A 26,010-nucleotide genomic window follows, 5' to 3' on the forward strand; every position below is an offset into this window, starting at 1 on the left:
ACGCCAAAGCGAGGACAAGTGAAATGAGGTGTGTGCTGATTGCTCACAACATTGAGTGTGAGAGGGGACAATTGTTTTCACCATTTAAAGTTAGAACATAGAACATTACAGCGCAAGACAGGCCCTTCGGCCCTCAATGTTGCGCCGACCTGTGAAACCACTCTAAAGCCCATCTACACTATTCCCTTATCGTCCATATGTCTATCTAATTACCATTTGAATGCCCTTAGTGTTGGCGAGTCACTACTGTTGCAGGCAGGGCATTCCGCACCCTTATTACTCTCTGAGTAAAGAACCTGCCTCTGACATCTGTCTTATATCTATCTCACCTCAATTTAAAGATGTGTCCCCTCGTGCTAGACATCACCATCCGAGGAAAAAGGCTCTCACTGTCCACCCTATCCAATCCTCTGATCATCTTGTATGCCTCAATTAGGTCACCTCTTAACCACCTTCTCTCTGACGGAAACAGCCTCAAGTCCCTCATCCTTTCCTCATAAGATCTTCCCTCCATACCAGGCAACATTCTGGTAAATCCCCTCTGCACCCTTTCCATCCTTCCTATAATGCGGCGACCAGAATTGCAGCCAATACTCCCAAATGCGGCCGCACCAGAGTTTTGTACAGCTGCAACATGACATCATGGCTCCGAAACTCAAACCCTCTTCCAATAAAAGCTAACACACCATACGCCTTCTTAACAACCCTCTCAACCTGGGTGGCAACTTTCAGGGATCTATGTACATGGACACCGAGATCTCTTCTGCTCATCCACACTGCCAAGAATCTTACCATTAGCCCAGTACTCTGTCTTCCTATTATTCCTTCCAAAATGAATCACCTCACTTTTCTGCATTAAACTCCATTTGCCACCTCTCAGCCCAGCGCTGCAGCTTATCTATGTCCCTCTGTAACTTGTAACATCCTTCCGCACTGTCCACAACTCCACCGACTTTCGTGTCATCGGCAAATTTGCTCACCCATCCTTCTAGATCATAGAATTTACAGTGCAGAAGGAGGCCATTCGGCCCATCGAGTCTGCACCGGCTCTTGGAAAGAGCACCCTACCCAAGGTCAACACCCACCATATCCCCATAACCCAGTAACCCCACCCAACACTAAGGGCAATTTTGGACACTAAGGGCAATTTATCATGGGCCAATCCACCTAACCTGCACATCTTTGGACTGTGGAGGAAACCGGAGCACCCGGAGGAAACCCACGCACACACTGGGAGGATGTGCAGGACTCCGCACAGGACAGTGACCCAAGCCGGAATCGAACCTGGGACCCTGGAGCTGTGAAGCAATTGCGCTATCCACAATGCTATCATTCTACACCCTCCTCCAGGGTCATTATAAAAATGACAAACAGCAGTGGCCCCAAAACAGATCCTTGTGGTACACCACTAGTAACTGGACTCCAGTCAGAACATTTCCCATCAACCACCACCCTTTGTCTTCTTCCAGCTAGCCAATTTCTGATCCAAACTGCGAAATCACCCTGAATCCCATGCCTCTGTATTTTCTGCAGTAGCCTACCGTGGGGAACCTTATCAAACTCTTTACTGAAATCCATATACACCACATCAACTGCTTACCCTCATCCACCTGTTTGGTCACCTTCTCAAAGAACTCAATAAGGTTTGTGAGGCATGACCTACCCTTCACAAAACCGTGTTGACTATCTCAAATCAAATTATTCCTTTCCAGATGATTATACATCCTATCTCTTATAAACGTTTCCAAGATTCTGCCACAACTGAAGTAAGGCTCACTGGTCTATAGTTACCGGGGTTGTCTCTACTCCCCTTCTTGAACAAGGGGACAACATTTGCGATCCTCCAGGCGTCTGACACTATTCCTGTAGACAAAGATGACTTAAAGATCAAAGGCAAAGGCTCAGTAATCTCCTCCCTAGCGTCCCAGAGAATCCTAGGATAAATCCCATCCGGTCCAGGGGACTTATCTATTTTCACACTTTCCAGAACTGCTATCACCTTATGAACCTCAAGCCCTTCTAGTCTAGTAGCCTGAATCTCCGTATTCTCCTCGACAACATTGTCTTTTTCCTGTGTGAATACTGATGAAAATATTCATTTAGCACCTCTCCTATCTCCTCGGACTCCAAGCACAACTTCCACTACTGTCCTTGACTGGCCCTACTCTTACCCTAGTCATTTATTATTCCTGACATATCTATAGAAAGCTTTAGGGTTATCCTTGATCCTACCTGCCAAAGACTTCTCATGTCCTCTCCTGGCTCTTCTTAGCTCTCTCTTTAGGTCCTTCCCAGCTAACTTGTAACTCTCGAGCGCCCTAAATGAACCTTCATGCCTGATCTTTACATAATCCTCCTTCTTCCTCTTGACAAGTCTTTCGACTGCTTTCGTAAACCACGGTTCCCTTGCTCGACCACTTCCTCCCTGCCTGACAGGTACATACTTATCAAGGACATGCAGTAGCTGTTCCTTGAACAAGCTCCACATTTCCATTGTGCCCATCCCCTGCAGTTTTCCTCTCCATCCGATGCATCCTAAGTCTTGCCTCATCGCATCATAATTGCCTTTCCCCCAGATATAACACTTGCCCTGCGGTATATACCTATCCCTTTCCATCACTAAAGTAAACGTAATCGAATTGTGGTCACTATCACCAAAATGCTACCTCCAAATCTAACACCTGTCCTGGTTCATAAGTTGATGAGAGTTCTATTAATATATAAATGATGAAGCATTTTCTATAATTGCTATGAAATATTTGGCGTGTATTAAATGTATTTAATCTTATTCATGGGGTCACGGTTAGTGAACAAGCCCAATTTCAATCTTGCGGCCCACTGAGGTGAAGGAGGGACAGTCTTGCGGCCTACTCACAGGCCGAGGTTGCCCATCACTGTGTTACAGCCTCCTGCCAATATAAAACAAATTTCCTGTTTACTGAACATGGGAGAGCCACAATGGAGCAACAATTAATGGGCGCATACATCCAGCCGTCAATAGAAAGTTGAAAGAGCTGACAGTCCCCTGTCTTTCAGACATTTCTAATTGGCTTATTCCTGCTGTGCTGATGGCCCACAGTGACTTTGTGATCTTATCAGATGCATTAAACTGCGTATGATAAATGCAATGTTCAGTCCAGTTGCTTGTCGCAGATTGGTTTTATTCCAGGCTAAATGTAGAAAGGGTGAAACATGGTTTTCAAAAGTTCAATGACCCTTAATCAAATAATAATTGACCCATTATTACTTCCTTGCAGAGACAAGGGTTCTATTGAGGTGAGCTGGCTGATTTATGGGTAACCTTTCTGGTCCTCATTTAGAGCACGCATTCGTCACAGGCTTCTGGTGAGTCATAATGTTATTGTTTCGAGAGCTGATGAAATTAGTTTTTAATTTAAGTTGAAATGTGCAGGAAGAAAGAGATGGTTAATCTTGTTGTGATGAGGTGAAGTTAAGTCGAGGTTTGAAGAGCCTGTAGATTGTGGAGGAAGGGAAGACTGAGGACATAGAACAGTGCAGCACAGTACAGGCCCTTCAGCCCACAATGTTGTGCCGACCATTTTCCCTAATCCAAGATCAGCCTAACCTCCACCCCTTCAATTCACTGCTGTCCATGTGCCTGTCTAAGAGTCGCTTAAATGACCCGAATGACTCTGACTCCACCACCTCTGCTGGCAGTGCTTCCACACACCCACCCCTCTCTGTGTAAAGAACCAAGCTCTGACATCAGAGGTTGAATGAACTTGGTTTGTTCTCACTGGAACGAAGGAGATTGTGGGGCGACCTGATAGAGGTCTACAAAATGATGAGGATAGAGTGGATAATCAGAGACTTTTTTGAATGGGTACAGGGGCTGTGATGTGTCCCTGCTGTGAGTGGCCTGTGAAGCCGCTGAGGGTGATTGTGGCTGTAGTGGGCCACGTGTCCTTTTGAAATAGGGTGGAGGAATTTATTGTGGTGCGGGGCCCTCCTGTGTCCCAGAGAAATTCGATAGGCTGTCGCCGAAATTTCGCTGCAACTACGGGTCGTCCTGACCTATCCCAAAGGGTGTCGCAGACCCAACTGGGGGAGTCCGGACACCATCAGTCCGTTCCGGTCAAGTCCGTCTGATCTGAACGGGCGCTAACGCTATGAATGGGCTCTGTCTTTTTCTTACTCAGAATGCCCGTCTGCTGGGCTCTCTGTGGCTTTTTAGGGACATTGCACTCTTTGGCGAAGTGTCCCAACTGTCCGCAGTTGTAACACTCCTGTGACTTGGGTGGGGGGCTGTACTTTCCCTCATTTACCCAGGCGGGGTTGTGATGTGTTGTTTTACTGCCTGCATGTCTGCGGCAGCCTGCTTTTCCTTGGTGTTTTTAACTGTGGGTTTACTCTGAACAGATTGCTCCCAAACGCGGGACAATCTTTTCACCACCCACTTCTCGTTATGGGCCTCCTTTGAGGGATCATAACTCGTATAAGCTTTCTGTCCTGCATCTGTGGCATGGGAGATAAGGGTGCGGGTCCATTTGGCCATGTTGTCTGAGGACAAATGGGCACGGTCTACGTCTCCAAAGACTGCTGCGAAGTGAATCCACAGGCGTCCAGCAAACGCTGTGGGCTGCTCGGATTTCTTTTGCCTACATTTATTGAGGCCATCTACGGGGTCACCCCGGTTATACCCGATCGCATCCAGGATGCATTTCTGCAAGGGTGCTTCCTCCTACGTTCTGTGGGTCGGTAAGGGCTGCTGCTACCGACGGATCTAAACTTAAAACCATGAGCTTTACATGCTCTCTGTCATCCAGGCCGTACATGTTCGTCTGATGTCTAACTGTGGCAAAGAAATGGTGGGGGTCTGAGCTGGGGAGGAACGGTGTGATCTTCTCGCACGCGTCCCGTAATTGGGTCACTGTTAAGGGGGTGGAATATAGAAATTCCGCATCGTCCGATGTGCCTGTGCGGTGGGTGGTTACTGGGTTCATTGGAGCTTGAACTATCTGCTGCGTGGGGGGTTGGGGTGCTTTTCTCTTTTGGGGCTTTCCCTGCGCACATGTTCCCTGAACATATCTCTGCGCTGTTTCTTGCAACTCTTCCCAATCAGGGCCGTCTTCCTGGTCTAACTTTTCTCCAAAGGTTTCCTGAAACCCTTTCTGAACAGAAAGCAGTGACTGCAGCTCTGCAATCTGCTTCCGGCACTTTGCGTGATCTAGCGTGCTTTGTCTTTGTTCTGTGGTGGCAGCGTGGAGCGCTCTCAAGGCTGCCTTGAGATCACTGCATTGTTTCTGTAGCGTCTCCACCTGCTTCTCTGTCTCTTTCCTGACCAGGACTGCACGTTGCGTGTCCTGATAGGCCTGATTGAGACTGGAAACTGCTTAAATGCGCCAGACAAGACTGGTGACCCCATTTGGCGTCAGCCACCTCTTCATCCTTTGCTGCCAATTTCCTCTTTAATTCTAAATTCTCTTTCTCAACTTCGCTCACATCGACTTTACTCATCCGATGTATGCCCTCAACTTCTTTGCGGAGCGTCTTGACGACCTCCTCTGTGCCTCGCAATTGTGCCAAACAGGACACGATTGCCATCGGCTTGCGAGCTTTTCCCAAGCACTTTTTATGTTTCTCGCTCAGGTTCTCCCACCAAGTATGCCCTATACTCCCGGGACCTGATTCGTCATTACTGCAGAATTCATTCCACATGGGCCATCCTTTGCCCTTGAGATATTTCCGGATTTCCTCCTCCCAAATGGGACACTGTCCCACTCTACTGCTGCTGGTCGCTGCGACCGCAAATTCCTCAGGGTTCATGAGGCGCTGCATTGCCTGCATGGCCATCTTTCCTATCCGCTTGCTTCGTTTCAATTTGGAACAGGGGGCTAAGGCGGTGTTGTAAATGCGGGCATGGCTTTCACTACTTTCCGAAAATACGGACTTCCGACAGTTTTGACGCAACAAAAATCTATCCGTTTTACCTTATAGCCCTGTTAGTTACGCATGCATACACACACTTCCGAATTATGACTATTAATCAGAACTGCTTGAACACTTGTGGTTTTCTGTTTCCAATTGGGTTTCTAATTCAAATTTCTTGGGTTCTCCCGGAGTGGTTTTCCACTTCTCGATCGGGTCCCGTCAGGATGTCGCCAAAATGTTGCTCGTTTTCGCCTTAGTTTAATTGCTCTTATTCTGTCACCTTTGCTCTTGAGTCGCCAGGTATCTTTCTGATACCGCCACGTGGTTCAAGTCTGAGTAATGATCAATAATCCAACACACCGCTTAGTAAGAGTTAAATCAACGCTCATTTATTGTATACGACAATTAATACTTATACATTACTTCTACTTCTAAGCTACTTCCTACAACTAACAGGCCAATACTTAACTTTGGAAATGGCCCACCAGGTCAGGGAAACGAATGGCCTTTCGAACGGGTTCTGAGCCTGCGGGATTCGAAAGCTGGTACAGGTCGATAGTCAGGAGTGCCTATCTCGTAGCGATTGTTGCAGTAAAACTTACATTCTCTTGCGGCGGTTGTAGAGGGTCTCGAAGGGTGCAGCCGGGAGAAGAAGGGTCGATTTGAACTTGGCCCCTATTCTTATAGTCCCCAGGGGCTTCCCGCCTCTCCGGGCGGACCTCGTACCTGGTTCCAAGTGATTGGACTTGGTCCCAGTCACTTGGTTCGATATTCTCCAATGCTGGAGCGATTCCTTGATCGAGGGGTGGTCGTTTACCTCTCTTTGTGTCAGCTCCTGCTGGCCCCAAAATGTCTGGGTCGGCTTTGTGTGTCTATTTTGTACCAATTGTTCCCGGGGATTGCAACTTTATATGCAGACGGCTGGGGTGTTGTTATGTTGATGGCTGCAGGTATCGATTCGGTCTGGCTTTTTCCCGAGGCGAATACACTGTTTTACCTGCAGCTGTCTGTTTGAGTCCTGTTTTTCCCATCAGCCTCTTCCGTTCACCATTTTAAATCGGGGTTTGGCCATTCTAATTTGAAGTCAGCCATTTTACATGGCTACAACCCTCAACCACTCTCACACTCAGCCTCACCCACTCTCATCCTCACTCACTCTCACCCACTCCCATTCTCACCCACTCTCGCCCTCACCCACTCGCGCCCTCACCCACTCGCGCCCTCACCCACTCGCGCCCTCACCCACTCTCGCCCTCACCCACTCTCGCCCTCACCCACTCTCGCCCTCACCCACTCTCGCCCTCACCCACTCTCGCCCTCACCCACTCTCGCCCTCACCCACTCTCGCCCTCACCCACTCTCGCCCTCACCCACTCGCGCCCTCACCCACTCGCGCCCTCACCCACTCTCGCCCTCACCCACTCTCGCCCTCACCCACTCTCGCCCTCACCCACTCTCGCCCTCACCCACTCTCGCCCTCACCCACTCTCGCCCTCACCCACTCTCGCCCTCACCCACTCTCGCCCTCACCCACTCTCGCCCTCACCCACTCTCGCCCTCACCCACTCTCGCCCTCACCCACTCTCGCCCTCACCCACTCTCGCCCTCACCCACTCTCGCCCTCACCCACTCTCGCCCTCACCCACTCTCGCCCTCACCCACTCTCGCCCTCACCCACTCTCGCCCTCACCCACTCTCGCCCTCACCCACTCTCGCCCTCACCCACTCTCGCCCTCACCCACTCTCGCCCTCACCCACTCTCGCCCTCACCCACTCTCGCCCTCACCCACTCTCGCCCTCACCCACACTCGCCCTCACCCACTCTCGCCCTCACCCACTCTCGCCCTCACCCACTCTCGCCCTCACCCACTCTCGCCCTCACCCACTCTCGCCCTCACCCACTCTCGCCCTCACCCACTCTCGCCCTCACCCACTCTCGCCCTCACCCACTCTCGCCCTCACCCACTCTCGCCCTCACCCACTCTCGCCCTCACCCACTCTCGCCCTCACCCACTCTCGCCCTCACCCACTCTCGCCCTCACCCACTCTCGCCCTCACCCACTCTCGCCCTCACCCACTCTCGCCCTCACCCACTCTCGCCCTCACCCACTCTCGCCCTCACCCACTCTCGCCCTCACCCACTCTCGCCCTCACCCACTCTCGCCCTCACCCACTCTCGCCCTCACCCACTCTCGCCCTCACCCACTCTCGCCCTCACCCACTCTCGCCCTCACCCACTCTCGCCCTCACCCACTCTCGCCCTCACCCACTCTCGCCCTCACCCACTCTCGCCCTCACCCACTCTCGCCCTCACCCACTCTCGCCCTCACCCACTCTCGCCCTCACCCACTCTCGCCCTCACCCACTCTCGCCCTCACCCACTCTCGCCCTCACCCACTCTCGCCCTCACCCACTCTCGCTCTCACCCACCCTCACCCTCACCCACTCTCACCCACTCTCACCCACTCCCACTCTCACCCTCATCCACTCTCACTCTCACCCTCACCCACTCTCACTCTCACCCAATGTAGCCATGTAAAATGGCTGCATTCCGATTAATCTGGCCAAAACCCAGTTTAAAACTGCTAACCCGAAAGACTGCTGGGAAAAGCAGCCAAGAAGACACAAGCAGGCAGCTGCAGACAGGTTTGCAGCTTCAGCTCTGGGAACGTAGCCCAGATCGATACTCAGGGCTATCAACAGCCCATCAACCCAGGTATTTGCAGTTGCATTCAGGACTGTTTGCAGCCCATCTATCCAGACATCCACAGTTAAACCGGCTATCCCCGGGAACAATTGCAACATATTAGCAATTGAATACCGGGCCAGACCTGTCGGCGCCTGCAGTGGCCGAAACAAAGACAGGTGAGCGACCACCCCCCGATCGAGGAATCGCCTCACCATTGGACACATCGACCCCAGAGATTGGGGACAGAATCCAATCACTTGGGACTCAGGGTCAAGGGCCGCCCCGGGAGGCGGGAAGCCCCTGGGCCCTATAAAGTGAAGGTCCAAGTTCAGATCTCTCTCTCTCTCATCTTCGCCTGCTCGAGACCTTCGCAAGACCAGCCACCGTGTATAGTAAGTTTGAATCCAACGATCGCTATCCGGTAGAGACACCTAGCCACCGACCTGTAGCAGCCTTTTGAATCCCGCGGGCCAGATTTGATTGGACAAGCCATTCGTTTCCCTGACCTGGTGGGCTCTTCCTAAGTTAAGTATTGGCCAGTAGTGATAGGTTTATTGTATAGGAAGTAGTATTAGGGTATTAATATTGCTTGTTGTATACAATAAATGACCGTTGTTTTAATCCTTACTCAGCAGTGTGCTGTTATTAATCATAACCTGAACTTGAACCACGTGGCGGTCTCATAAAGATACCTGGCGACTCATGAGCAAAGGTGACCTAAACAGAGCAAATAGACTAAGGTTAAAAAGAGCAACACCACCCTCACCCACTCTCACTCTCACTCTCACCCACTCTCACTCTCACCCACTCTCACTCTCACCCACTCTCACTCTCACCCACTCTCACCCTCACCCACTCTCACTCTCACTCTCACCCACTCTCACCCTCACCCACTCTCACTCTCACTCTCACCCACTCTCACTCTCACCCACTCTCACTCTCACCCACTCTCACTCTCACCCACTCTCACCATCACCCACTCTCACCATCACCCACTCTCGCCCTCACCCTCTCTCACCCACACTCACTCTCAGCCTCACCCACTCTCACTCTCACCCACTCTCACCATCACCCACTCTCACCCTCACCCTCTCTCACCCACACTCACTCTCAGCCTCACCCACTCTCGCCCTCACCCACTGTCGCCCTCACCCACTCTCACTCTCACCCACACTCACTCTCACCCACTCTCACTCTCACCCTCAACCACTCTCACCACCACCCACTCTCACTCTCATCCACTCTCACCCACTGTCACTCTCACCCTCACCCACTCTCACCCTCACCCACTCTCACCCTCACCCACTCTCACCATCGCCCACTCTCACCATCGCCCACTCTCACCATCGCCCACTCTCACCATCGCCCACTCTCACCATCGCCCACTCTCACCATCGCCCACTCTCACCATCGCCCACTCTCACCATCGCCCACTCTCACCATCGCCCACTCTCACCATCGCCCACTCTCACCATCGCCCACTCTCACCATCGCCCACTCTCACCATCGCCCACTCTCACCATCGCCCACTCTCACCATCGCCCACTCTCACCATCGCCCACTCTCACCATCGCCCACTCTCACCATCGCCCACTCTCACCATCGCCCACTCTCACCATCGCCCACTCTCACCATCGCCCACTCTCACCATCGCCCACTCTCACCATCGCCCACTCTCACCATCGCCCACTCTCACCATCGCCCACTCTCACCATCGCCCACTCTCACCATCGCCCACTCTCACCCTCGCCCACTCTCACCCTCGCCCACTCTCACCCTCGCTCACTCTCACCCTCGCCCACTCTCACCATCGCCCACTCTCACCATCGCCCACTCTCACCATCGCCCACTCTCACCATCACCCACTCTCACCATCACCCACTCTCACCATCACCCACTCTCACCAGCACCCACTCTCACCATCACCCACTCTCACCCTCACTCACTCTCAGCCTCACCCACCCTCACCATCACTCACTCTCAGCCTCACCCACCCTCACCCTCACTCACTCTCACCCTCACTCACTCTCACCCTCACTCACTCTCACCCTCACTCACTCTCACCCTCACTCACTCTCACCACCACCCACTCTCACCATCACCCACTCTCACTCTGGCCCACTCTCACCATCACCCACTCTCACCATCACCCACTCTCACCATCACTCACTCTCACCATCACCCACTCTCACCATCACCCACTCTCCCTCTCACTCTCACCCTCACCCACCCTCACCCTCACCCAGTGTCACCCACTCTCACCCTCACTCACTCACACCCACCCTCACCCACTCTCACCCTTGCCCACTCTCCCTCTCACCCACTCTCCCTCTCACCCACTCTCCCTCTCACCCACTCTCCCTCTCACCCACTCTCCCTCTCACCCACTCTCCCTCTCACCCACTCTCCCTCTCACCCACTCTCCCTCTCACCCACTCTCCCTCTCACCCACTCTCCCTCTCACCCACTCTCCCTCTCACCCACTCTCACCCTCATTCACTCTCACCCTCACCCACTCTCACCCTCACCCACTCTCACCCTCACCCACTCTCACCATCACCCACTCTCACCATCACCCACTCTCACTCTTGCCCACTCTCACTCTTGCCCACTCTCACCATCACCCACTCTCACCATCACCCACTCTCACTCTTGCCCACTCTCACTCTTGCCCACTCTCACCATCACTCACTCTCACCCTCACTCACTTTCACCCTCACTCACTCTCAGCCTCACCCACTCTCACCATCACTCACTCTCACCCTCACTCACTCTCAGCCTCACCCACTCTCAGCCTCACCCACTCTCAGCCTCACCCACTCTCACCATCACCCACTCTCACCCTCACCCACCCTCACCCTCACCCAGTGTCACCCACTCTCACCCTCGCCCACTCTAACTCTCACCCACTCTCCCTCTCACCCACTCTCACCCACTCTCCCTCTTACCCACTCTCCCTCTCACCCACTCTCCCTCTCACCCACTCTCCCTCTCACCAACTCTCACCCTCATTCACTCTCACCCTCACCCACTCTCACTCTTACCCACTCTCCCTCTCACCCACTCTCCCTCTCACCCACTCTCCCTCTCAACAACTCTCACCTTCACTCACTCTCAGCCTCACCCACCCTCACCATAACTCACTCTCACCACCACCAACTCTCACCACCACCCACTCTCAACATCACCCACTCTCACCATCACCCACTCTCACCCTCACTCACTCTCAGCCTCACCCACCCTCACCATCACTCACTCTCAGCCTCACCCACTCTCACCATAACTCACTCTCACCACCACCAACTCTCACCACCACCCACTCTCAACATCACCCACTCTCACCATCACCCACTCTCACCCTCACTCACTCTCAGCCTCACCCACCCTCACCATCACTCACTCTCAGCCTCACCCACTCTCACCATCACGCACTCTCAGCCTCACCCACTCTCACCACCACCCACTCTCACCATCACCCTCACTCACTCTCAGCCCCACCCACTCTCACCATCACTCACTCTCAGCCTCACTCACTCTCAGCCTCACTCACTCTCAGCCTCACCCACTCTCAGCCTCACCCACTCTCAGCCTCACCCACTCTCAGCCTCACCCACTCTCAGCCTCACCCACTCTCACAATCGCTCACTCTCACCATCGCCCACTCTCACCATCGCCCACTCTCACCATCGCCCACTCACCATCGCCCACTCTCACCATCGCCCACTCTCACCATCGCCCACTCTCACCATCGCCCACTCTCACCATCGCCCACTCTCACCATCGCCCACTCTCACCATCGCCCACTCTCACCATCGCCCACTCTCACCATCGCCCACTCTCACCCTCGCTCACTCTCACCATCGCTCACTCTCACCATCGCTCACTCTCACCATCGCCCACTCTCACCATCACCCACTCTCACCATCACCCACTCTCACCATCACCCACTCTCACCATCACCCACTCTCACCATCACCCACTCTCACTCTTGCCCACTCTCACCATCACCCTCTCTCACCCTCACTCACTCTCACCCACTCTCACCATCACCCACTCTCACCCTCACTCACTCTCAGCCTCACCCACCCTCACCATCACTCACTCTCAGCCTCACCCACTCTCACCATCACGCACTCTCAGCCTCACCCACTCTCACCACCACCCACTCTCACCATCACCCTCACTCACTCTCAGCCCCACCCACTCTCACCATCACTCACTCTCAGCCTCACTCACTCTCAGCCTCACTCACTCTCAGCCTCACTCACTCTCAGCCTCACCCACTCTCAGCCTCACCCACTCTCAGCCTCACCCACTCTCAGCCTCACCCACTCTCACAATCGCTCACTCTCACCATCGCCCACTCTCACCATCGCCCACTCTCACCATCGCCCACTCACCATCGCCCACTCTCACCATCGCCCACTCTCACCATCGCCCACTCTCACCATCGCCCACTCTCACCATCGCCCACTCTCACCATCGCCCACTCTCACCCTCGCTCACTCTCACCCTCGCTCACTCTCACCCTCGCTCACTCTCACCCTCGCTCACTCTCACCCTCGCTCACTCTCACCATCGCCCACTCTCACCATCACCCACTCTCACCATCACCCACTCTCACCATCACCCACTCTCACCATCACCCACTCTCACTCTTGCCCACTCTCACCATCACCCACTCTCACCATCACCCTCTCTCACCCTCACTCACTCTCACCCTCACCCACTCTCACCATCACCCACTCTCACCCTCACTCACTCTCAGCCTCACCCACCCTCACCATCACTCACTCTCAGCCTCACCCACTCTCACTCTTGCCCACTCTCACCATCACCCACTCTCACCATCTCTCACTCTCACCCTCACCCACTCTCACCATCGCCCACTCTCACCATCACCCACTCTCACCATCACTCACTCTCACCATCACTCACTCTCACCATCACTCACTCTCACCCTCACCCACTCTCACCATCACCCACTCTCACCATCACCCACTCTCACTCTTGCCCACTCTCACCCTCGCCCATTCTCACCCTCGCCCACTCTCACCTTCACTCACTCTCACTCACTCTCACCCACTCTCACGCTCACCCACTCTCCCTCTCACCCACTCTCCCTCTCACCCTCTCTCCCTCTCACCCACTCTCCCTCTCTCCCACTCTCCCTCTCACCCACTCTCCCTCTCACCCACTCTCCCTCTCACCCACTTTCCCTCTCACCCACTCTTACCCTTATTCACTCTCACCACCACTCACTCTCACCATCGCCCACTCTCACCATCACCCACTCTCACCATCACTCACTCTCAGCCTCACTCACTCTCACTCTTGCCCACTCTCACCATCACCCACTCTCACCATCACTCACTCTCACCCTCACCCACTCTCACCATCACCCACTCTCACCATCACCCACTCTCACTCTTGCCCACTCTCACCCTCGCCCACTCTCACCCTCGCCCACTCTCACCTTCACTCACTCTCACTCACTCTCACCCACTCTCACGCTCACCCACTCTCCCTCTCACCCACTCTCCCTCTCACCCACTCTCCCTCTCACCCACTCTCCCTCTCACCCACTCTCACTCTCACTCACTCTCCCTCTCACCCACTCTCCCTCTCACCCACTCTCCCTCTCACCCACTTTCCCTCTCACCCACTCTTACCCTCATTCACTCTCACCACCACTCACTCTCACCATCGCCCACTCTCACCATCACCCACTCTCACTCTTGCCCACTCTCACCTTCACTCACTCTCAGCCTCACCCACCCTAACCATAACTCACTCTCGGCCTCACCCACTCTCACCACCACCCACTCTCACCATCACCCACTCTCCCTCTCACCCACTCTCCCTCTTACCCACTCTCCCTCTCACCCACTCTCCCTCTCACCCACTCTCCCTCTCACCCACTCTCCCTCTCACCCACTCTCCCTCTCACCCACTCTCCCTCTCACCCACTCTCCCTCTCACCCACTCTCCCTCTCACCCACTCTCCCTCTCACCCACTCTCCCTCTCACCCACTCTCCCTCTCACCCACTATCCCTCTCACCCACTCTCCCTCTCACCCACTCTCCCTCTCACCCACTCTCCCTCTCACCCACTCTCCCTCTCACCCACTCTCCCTCTCACCCACTCTCCCTCTCACCCACTCTCCCTCTCACCCACTCTCCCTCTCACCCACTCTCCCTCTCACCCACTCTCCCTCTCACCCACTCTCCCTCTCACCCACTCTCCCTCTCACCCACTCTCACCTTCACTCACACTCAGCCTCACCCACCCTCACCATAACTCACTCTCACCCTCACCCACTCTCACCACCACCCACTCTCACCATCACCCACTCTCACCATCACCCACTCTCACCCTCACTCTCAGCCTCACCCACCCTCACCATCACTCACTCTCAGCCTCACCCACTCTCACCATCACTCACTCTCAGCCTCACCCACTCTCACCACCACCCACTCTCACCATCACCCTCACTCACTCTCAGCCCCACCCACTCTCACCATCACTCACTCTCAGCCTCACTCACTCTCAGCCTCACCCACTCTCACCATCGCCCACTCTCACCATCGCCCACTCTCACCATCGCCCACTCTCACCATCGCCCACTCTCACCATCGTCCACTCTCACCATCGTCCACTCTCACCATCGCCCACTCTCACCATCGCCCCCTCTCACCATCGCCCACTCTCACCATCGCCCACTCTCACCATCGCCCACTCACCATTGCCCACTCTCACCATCGCCCACTCTCACCATCGCCCACTCTCACCCTCGCTCAATCTCACCATCACCCACTCTCACCATCACCCACTCTCACCATCACCCACTCTCACCATCACCCACTCTCACCATCACCCACTCTCACCATCACCCACTCTCACCATCAACCACTCTCACCATCACCCACTCTCACCATCACCCACTCTCACCATCACCCACTCTCACCATCACCCACTCTCACTCTTGCCCACTCTCACCATCACCCACTCTCACCATCTCTCACCATCACCCACTCTCACCATCACCCACTCTCACCATCGCCCACTCTCAGCCTCACCCACTCTCACCATCGCCCACTCTCACCATCGCCCACTCTCACCATCGCCCACTCTCACCATCGCCCACTCTCACCATCGCCCACTCTCACCATCGCCCACTCTCACCATCGCCCACTCTCACCATCGCCCACTCTCACCATCGCCCACTCTCACCATCGCCCACTCTCACCATCGCCCACTCTCACCATCGCCCACTCTCACCATCGCCCACTCTCACCATCGCCCACTCTCACCATCGCCCACTCACCATCGCCCACTCACCATCGCCCACTCACCATCGCCCACTCACCATCGCCCACTCACCATCGCCCACTCACCATCGCCCACTCACCATCGCCCACTCACCATCGCCCACTCTCACCATCGCCCACTCTCACCATCGCCCACTCTCACCATCGCCCACTCTCACCATCGCCCACTCTCACCCTCGCCCACTCTCACCCTCGCTCACTCTCACCATCACCCACTCTCACCATCACCCACTCTCACCATCACCCACTCTCACCATCAACCACTCTCACCATCACCCACTCTCACCATCACCCACTCTCACCATCACCCACTCTCACTCTTGCCCACTCTCACCATCACCCACTCTCACCATCACCCTCTCTCACCCTCACCCTCTCTCACCCTCACCCTCTCTCACCCTCACCCTCTCTCACCCTCACCCACTCTCACCCTCACCCACTCTCACCCTCACCCACTCTCACCCTCACTCACTCTCAGCCTCACCCACCCTCACCATCACCCACTCTCAGCCTCACCCACCCTCACCATCACTCACTCTCAGCCTCACCCACTCTCACTCTTGCCCACTCTCACCATCACCCACTCTCACCATCACCCTCTCTCACCCTCACTCACTCTCACCCTCACTCACTCTCACCCTCACCCACTCTCACCCTCACCCTCTCTCACCCTCACCCACTCTCACCATCACCCACTCTCACCATCACCCACTCTCACTCCTGCCCACTCTCACCTTCACTCACTCTCACTCACTCTCACCCACTCTCACGCTCACCCACTCTCACCCTTGCCCACTCTCCCTCTCACCCACTCTCCCTCTCACCCACTCTCCCTCTCACCCACTCTCCCTCTCACCCACACTCCCTCTCACCCACACTCCCTCTCACCCACTCTTACCACCACTCACTCTCACCATCGCCCACTCTCACCATCGCCCACTCTCACCATCACCCACTCTCACTCTTGCCCACTCTCACCTTCACTCACTCTCAGCCTCACCCACCCTCACCATCACTCACTCTCAGCCTCACCCACTCTCACCGCCACCCACTCTCAGCATTACCCTCACTCACTCTCAGCCTCACCCACTCTCACCATCACTCACTCTCAGCCTCACCCACTCTCAGCCTCACCCACTCTCACCATCACTCACTCTCAGCCTCACCCACTCTCAGCATCACCCACTCTCACCATCGCCCACTCTCACCACCACCCACTCTCACCATCGCCCACTCTCACCATCGCCCACTCTCAGCATCGCCCACTCTCACCATCGCCCACTCTCACTCTTGCCCACTCTCACCCTCACTCACTCTCAGCCTCACCCACTCTCACCATCACTCACTCTCAGCCTCACCCACTCTCACTCTTGCCCACTCTCACCATTGCCCACTCTCACCATCAACCACTCTCACCATCACTCACTCTCAGCCTCACCCACTCTCACCATCACTCACTCTCAACCTCACCCACTCTCACCATCACCCACTCTCACCATCACCCACTCTCACCCTCACTCTCAGCCTCACCCACCCTCACCATCACTCACTCTCAGCCTCACCCACACTCACCATCACTCACTCTCAGCCTCACCCACTCTCACCACCACCCACTCTCACCATCACCCACTCTCACCATCACTCACTCTCAGCCTCACCCACTCTCACCACCACCCACTCTCACCATCACCCTCACTCACTCTCAGCCCCACCCACTCTCACCATCACTCACTCTCAGCCTCACCCACACTCACCATCGCCCACTCTCACCATCGCCCACTCTCACCATCGCCCACTCTCACCATCGCCCACTCTCACCATCGCCCACTCTCACCATCGCCCACTCTCACCATCGCCCACTCTCACCATCGCCCACTCTCACCATCGCCCACTCTCACCATCGCCCACTCTCACCATCGCCCACTCTCACCATCGCCCACTCTCACCATCGCCCACTCACCATTGCCCACTCACCATCGCCCACTCTCACCATCGCCCACTCTCACCCTCGCTCACTCTCACCATCGCCCACTCTCACCATCGCCCACTCTCACCATCACCCACTCTCACCATCACCCACTCTCACCATCACCCACTCTCACCATCACCCACTCTCACCATCGCCCACTCTCACCATCGCCCACTCTCAGCCTCGCCCACTCTCAGCCTCGCCCACTCTCACCATCGCCCACTCTCACCATCGCCCACTCTCACCATCGCCCATTCTCACCATCGCCCATTCTCACCATCGCCCACTCTCACCATCGCCCACTCTCACCATCGCCCACTCTCACCATCGCCCACTCTCACCATCGCCCACTCTCACCATCGCCCACTCTCACCATCGCCCACTCTCACCATCGCCCACTCTCACCATCGCCCACTCTCACCATCGCCCACTCTCACCATCGCCCACTCTCACCATCGCCCACTCTCACCATCGCCCACTCTCACCATCGCCCACTCTCACCATCGCCCACTCTCACCATTGCCCACTCACCATCGCCCACTCTCACCATCGCCCACTCTCACCATCGCCCACTCTCACCATCGCCCACTCTCACCCTCGCTCACTCTCACCATCGCCCACTCTCACCATCACCCACTCTCACCATCACCCACTCTCACCATCACCCACTCTCACCATCACCCACTCTCACTCTTGCCCACTCTCACCATCACCCACTCTCACCATCACCCTCTCTCACCCTCACCCACTCTCACCATCACCCACTCTCACCATCACCCACTCTCACTCTTGCCCACTCTCACCATCACCCACTCTCACCATCACCCTCTCTCACCCTCACCCACTCTCACCCTCACCCACTCTCACCCTCACCCACTCTCACCCTCACCCACTCTCACCCTCACCCACTCTCACCCGCACCCACTCTCACCCTCGCCCACTCTCACCCTCGCTCACTCTCAGCCTCACCCACCCTCACCATCTCCCACTCTCAGCCTCACCCACCCTCACCATCACTCACTCTCAGCCTCACCCACTCTCACTCTTGCCCACTCTCACCATCACCCACTCTCACCATCACCCTCTCTCACCCTCACTCACTCTCACCCTCACTCACTCTCACCCTCACTCACTCTCACCCTCACTCACTCTCACCCTCACCCACTCTCACCCTCACCATCGCCCACTCTCACCATCGCCCACTCTCACCATCGCCCACTCTCACCATCGCCCACTCTCACCATCGCCCACTCTCACCATCGCCCACTCTCACCATCGCCCACTCTCACCATCGCCCACTCTCACCATCGCCCACTCTCACCATCGCCCACTCTCACCATCGCCCACTCTCACCATCGCCCACTCTCACCATCGCCCACTCATCATCGCCCACTCATCATCGCCCACTCACCATCGCCCACTCACCATCGCCCACTCTCACAATCGCCCACTCTCACAATCGCCCACTCTCACAATCGCCCACTCTCACCATCGCCCACTCTCACCATCGCCCACTCTCACCATCGCCCACTCTCACCATCGCCCACTCTCACCATCGCCCACTCTCACCATCGCCCACTCTCACCATCGCCCACTCTCACCCTCGCCCACTCTCACCCTCGCTCACTCTCACCATCACCCACTCTCACCATCACCCACTCTCACCATCAACCACTCTCACCATCACCCACTCTCACCATCACCCACTCTCACCATCACCCACTCTCACTCTTGCCCACTCTCACCATCACCCACTCTCACCATCACCCTCTCTCACCCTCACCCTCTCTCACCCTCACCCTCTCTCACCCTCACCCACTCTCACCCTCACCCACTCTCACCCTCACCCACTCTCACCCTCACTCACTCTCAGCCTCACCCACCCTCACCATCACCCACTCTCAGCCTCACCCACCCTCACCATCACTCACTCTCAGCCTCACCCACTCTCACTCTTGCCCACTCTCACCATCACCCTCTCTCACCCTCACTCACTCTCACCCTCACTCACTCTCACCCTCACCCACTCTCACCCTCACCCTCTCTCACCCTCACCCACTCTCACCATCACCCACTCTCACCATCACCCACTCTCACTCTTGCCCACTCTCACCTTCACTCACTCTCACTCACTCTCACCCACTCTCACGCTCACCCACTCTCACCCTTGCCCACTCTCCCTCTCACCCACTCTCCCTCTCACCCACTCTCCCTCTCACCCACTCTCCCTCTCACCCACACTCCCTCTCACCCACTCTCCCTCTCACCCACTCTTACCACCACTCACTCTCACCATCGCCCACTCTCACCATCACCCACTCTCACTCTTGCCCACTCTCACATTCACTCACTCTCAGCCTCACCCACCCTCACCATCACTCACTCTCAGCCTCACCCACTCTCACCGCCACCCACTCTCAGCATTACCCTCACTCACTCTCAGCCTCACCCACTCTCACCATCACTCACTCTCAGCCTCACCCACTCTCAGCCTCACCCACTCTCACCATCACTCACTCTCAGCCTCACCCACTCTCACCATCACCCACTCTCACCATCGCCCACTCTCACCACCACCCACTCTCACCATCGCCCACTCTCACCATCGCCCACTCTCACCATCGCCCACTCTCAGCATCGCCCACTCTCACCATCGCCCACTCTCAGCATCGCCCACTCTCACCATCACTCACTCTCAGCCTCACCCACTCTCACCATCACTCACTCTCAGCCTCACCCACTCTCACTCTTGCCCACTCTCACCATTGCCCACTCTCACCATCAACCACTCTCAACATCACTCACTCTCAGCCTCACCCACTCTCACCATCACTCACTCTCAGCCTCACCCACTCTCACCCACTCTCACCATCACCCACTCTCACCCTCACTCTCAGCCTCACCCACCCTCACCATCACTCACTCTCAGCCTCACCCACTCTCACCACCACCCACTCTCACCATCACCCACTCTCACCATCACTCACTCTCAGCCTCACCCACTCTCACCACCACCCACTCTCACCATCACCCTCACTCACTCTCAGCCCCACCCACTCTCACCATCACTCACTCACAGCCTCACTCACTCTCAGCCTCACCCACTCTCACCATCGCCCACTCTCACCATCGCCCACTCTCACCATCGCCCACTCTCACCATCGCCCACTCTCACCATCGCCCACTCTCACCATCGCCCACTCTCACCATCGCCCACTCTCACCATCGCCCACTCACCATTGCCCACTCTCACCATCGCCCACTCTCACCATCGCCCACTCTCACCCTCGCTCACTCTCACCATCGCCCACTCTCACCATCGCCCACTCTCACCATCACCCACTCTCACCATCACCCACTCTCACCATCACCCACTCTCACCATCACCCACTCTCACCATCGCCCACTCTCACCATCGCCCACTCTCAGCCTCGCCCACTCTCACCATCGCCCACTCTCACCATCGCCCATTCTCACCATCGCCCACTCTCACCATCGCCCACTCTCACCATCGCCCACTCTCACCATCGCCCACTCTCACCATCGCCCACTCTCACCATCGCCCACTCTCACCATCGCCCACTCTCACCATCGCCCACTCTCACCATCGCCCACTCACCATCGCCCACTCACCATCGCCCACTCACCATCGCCCACTCACCATCGCCCACTCTCACCATCGCCCACTCTCACCATCGCCCACTCTCACCCTCGCTCACTCTCACCATCGCCCACTCTCACCATCACCCACTCTCACCATCACCCACTCTCACCATCACCCACTCTCACCATCACCCACTCTCACCATCACCCACTCTCACCATCACCCACTCTCACTCTTGGCCACTCTCACCATCACCCACTCTCACCATCACCCTCTCTCACCCTCACCCACTCTCACCATCGCCCACTCTCACTCTCGCCCACTCTCACCATCACCCACTCTCACCATCACCCTCTCTCACCCTCACCCACTCTCACCCTCACCCACCACTCCTCACCCTCACCCACTCCCTCACCACTCTCACCCTCACCCACCTCACCCTCACCCCACTCTCACGCCTCACCCACCTCCACCCTCACTCACTCTCAGCCTCACCCACTCTCACCACTCCCACTCTCACCTCACCCACTCACCATCACCCCCTCCTCTCACCCTCACCCACCCCTCTCTCACCACACCCCTCACCTCACTCTCACCCCACCATCACCCTCTCTCACCATCACCCTCTCTCACCCTCACTCACTCTCACCCTCACTCACTCTCACCCTCACTCACTCTCACCCTCACCATCACCCACTCTCACTCTTGCCCACTCTCACTTTCACTCACTCTCACTCACTCTCACCCACTCTCCCTCTCACCCACTCTCCCTCTCACCCACTCTTACCCTCATTCACTCTCACCACCGCTTACTCTCACCATCGCCCACTCTCACCATCACCCACTCTCACTCTTGCCCACTCTCACCATCACTCACTCTCAGCCTCACCCACTCTCACCGCCACCCACTCTCACCATTACCCACTCTCACCATCACCCTCTCTCACCATCACCCTCTCTCACCCTCACTCACTCTCACCCTCACTCACTCTCACCCTCACTCACTCTCACCCTCACCATCACCCACTCTCACTCTTGCCCACTCTCACTTTCACTCACTCTCACTCACTCTCACCCACTCTCCCTCTCACCCACTCTCCCTCTCACCCACTCTTACCCTCATTCACTCTCACCACCGCTTACTCTCACCATCGCCCACTCTCACCATCACCCACTCTCACTCTTGCCCACTCTCACCATCACTCACTCTCAGCCTCACCCACTCTCACCGCCACCCACTCTCACCATTACCCTCACTCACTCTCAGCCTCACCCACTCTCACCATCACTCACTCTCAGCCTCACCCACTCTCAGCCTCACCCACTCTCACCATCACTCACTCTCAGCCTCACCCACTCTCACCATCGCCCACTCTCACCATCGCCCACTCTCACCATCGCCCACTCTCACCATCACCCACTCTCACCATCGCCCACTCTCACCATCGCCCACTCTCAGCATCGCCCACTCACACCATCGCCCACTCTCACTCTTGCCCACTCTCACCCTCACTCACTCTCAGCCTCACCCACTCTCACCATCACTCACTCTCAGCCTCACCCACTCTCACTCTTGCCCACTCTCACCATTGCCCACTCTCACCATCAACCACTCTCACCATCACTCACTCTCAGCCTCACCCACTCTCACCATCGCCCCCTCTCACCATCGCCAACTCTCACCATCGCCAACTCTCACCATTGCCCACTCTCACCATCGCCCACTCTCACCATCGCCCACTCTCACCCTTACTCACTCTCACCATCACCCGCTCTCACCCTCACCCACTCTCACCATCACCCACTCTCACCATCGCCCACTCTCACCATCGCCCACTCTCACCCTCACTCACTCTCACCCTCACTCACTCTCACCATAACTCACTCACAGCCTCACCCACTCTCACCATCACTCACTCTCTGCCTCACCCACTCTCACTCTTGCCCACTCTCACCATCGCCCACTCTCACCATCGCCCACTCACCATCGCCCACTCTCACCATCGCCCACTCTCACCATCGCCCACTCTCACCATCGCCCACTCTCACCCTCGCTCACTCTCACCATCACCCACTCTCACCATCACCCACTCTCACCATCACCCACTCTCACCATCACCCACTCTCACCATCACCCACTCTCACCATCGCCCACTCTCACCATCGCCCACTCACCATCGCCCACTCTCACCATCGCCCACTCTCACCATCGCCCACTCTCACCATCGCCCACTCTCACCCTCGCTCACTCTCACCATCGCCCACTCTCACCCTCGCTCACTCTCACCATCACCCACTCTCACCATCACCCACTCTCACCATCACCCTCTCTCACCCTCACCCACTCTCACCCTCACCCACTCTCACCCTCACCCACTCTCACCCTCACCCACTCTCACCCTCACCCACTCTCACCCTCACCCACTCTCACCCTCACCCACTCTCAGCCTCACCCACTCTCAGCCTCACCCACTCTCAGCCTCACCCACCCTCACCCTCACCCACTCTCAGCCTCACCCACCCTCACCATCACTCACTCTCATCCTCACCCACTCTCACTCTTGCCCACTCTCACCATCACCCACTCTCACCATCACCCTCTCTCACCCTCACTCACTCTCACCCTCACTCACTCTCACCCTCACCCACTCTCACCCTCACCATCACCCACTCTCACTCTTGCCCACTCTCTCCTTCACTCACTCTCACTCACTCTCACCCACTCTCACCCTTGCCCACTCTCCCTCTCACCCACTCTCCCTCTCACCCACTCTCCCTCTCACCCACTCTCCCTCTCACCCACTCACCCACTCTCCCTCTCACCCACTCTCCCTCTCACCCACTCTCCCTCTCACCCACTCTCCCTCTCACCCACTCTCCCTCTCACCCACTCTCCCTCTCACCCACTCTTACCACCACTCACTCTCACCATCGCCCACTCTCACCATCACCCACTCTCACTCTTGCCCACTCTCACCTTCACTCACTCTCAGCCTCACCCACCCTCACCATCACTCACTCTCAGCCTCACCCACTCTCACCGCCACCCACTCTCACCATTACCCTCACTCACTCTCAGCCTCACCCACTCTCACCATCACTCACTCTCAGCCTCACCCGCTCTCAGCCTCACCCACTCTCACCATCACTCACTCTCAGCCTCACCCACTCTCACCATCACCCACTCTCACCATCGCCCACTCTCACCACCACCCACTCTCACCATCGCCCACTCTCACCATCGCCCACTCTCAGCATCGCCCACTCTCACCATCGCCCACTCTCACTCTTGCCCACTCTCACCCTCACTCACTCTCAGCCTCACCCACTCTCACCATCACTCACTCTCAGCCTCACCCACTCTCACCATCACTCACTCTCAGCCTCACCCACTCTCACTCTTGCCCACTCTCACCATTGCCCACTCTCACCATCAACCACTCTCCCCATCACTCACTCTCAGCCTCACCCACTCTCACCATCACTCACTCTCAGCCTCACCCACTCTCACCATCACCCACTCTCACCATCACCCACTCTCACCCTCACTCTCAGCCTCACCCACCCTCACCATCACTCACTCTCAGCCTCACCCACACTCACCATCACTCACTCTCAGCCTCACCCACTCTCACCACCACCCACTCTCACCATCACCCTCACTCACTCTCAGCCCCACCCACTCTCACCATCACTCACTCTCAGCCTCACTCACTCTCAGCCTCACCCACTCTCACCATCGCCCACTCTCACCATCGCCCACTCTCACCATCGCCCACTCTCACCATCGCCCACTCTCACCATCGCCCACTCTCACCATCGCCCACTCTCACCATCGCCCACTCTCACCATCGCCCACTCTCACCATCGCGCACTCACCATTGCCCACTCTCACCATCGCCCACTCTCACCATCGCCCACTCTCACCCTCGCTCACTCTCACCATCGCCCACTCTCACCATCACCCACTCTCACCATCACCCACTCTCACCATCACCCACTCTCACCATCGCCCACTCTCACCATCGCCCACTCTCACCCTTACTCACTCTCACCATCACCCGCTCTCACCCTCACCCACTCTCACCATCACCCACTCTCACCATCGCCCACTCTCACCATCGCCCACTCTCACCCTCACTCACTCTCACCCTCACTCACTCTCACCATAACTCACTCACAGCCTCACCCACTCTCACCATCACTCACTCTCTGCCTCACCCACTCTCACTCTTGCCCACTCTCACCATCGCCCACTCTCACCATCGCCCACTCACCATCGCCCACTCTCACCATCGCCCACTCTCACCATCGCCCACTCTCACCATCGCCCACTCTCACCCTCGCTCACTCTCACCATCACCCACTCTCACCATCACCCACTCTCACCATCACCCACTCTCACCATCACCCACTCTCACCATCACCCACTCTCACCATCGCCCACTCTCACCATCGCCCACTCACCATCGCCCACTCTCACCATCGCCCACTCTCACCATCGCCCACTCTCACCATCGCCCA

General features: G+C 56.4%; 1 protein-coding gene across 1 annotated transcript in view; it reads left to right on the plus strand.

Moving 5' to 3' along the window:
* Positions 1-3,300, plus strand: part of LOC140405333 (CD276 antigen homolog) — a 52,908-nt gene extending 49,608 nt beyond the window's left edge. The window contains exon 6 of the mRNA XM_072493623.1: positions 3,258-3,300. Within this exon, the coding sequence (XP_072349724.1) occupies positions 3,258-3,300 (43 nt within the window). The remainder of the gene's footprint in view (positions 1-3,257) is intronic.
* Positions 3,301-26,010: the final 22,710 nt, after the last annotated feature.

Source organism: Scyliorhinus torazame, chromosome X, assembly GCF_047496885.1.
Source record: "Scyliorhinus torazame isolate Kashiwa2021f chromosome X, sScyTor2.1, whole genome shotgun sequence".
Lineage (NCBI taxonomy): Eukaryota > Metazoa > Chordata > Chondrichthyes > Carcharhiniformes > Scyliorhinidae > Scyliorhinus > Scyliorhinus torazame.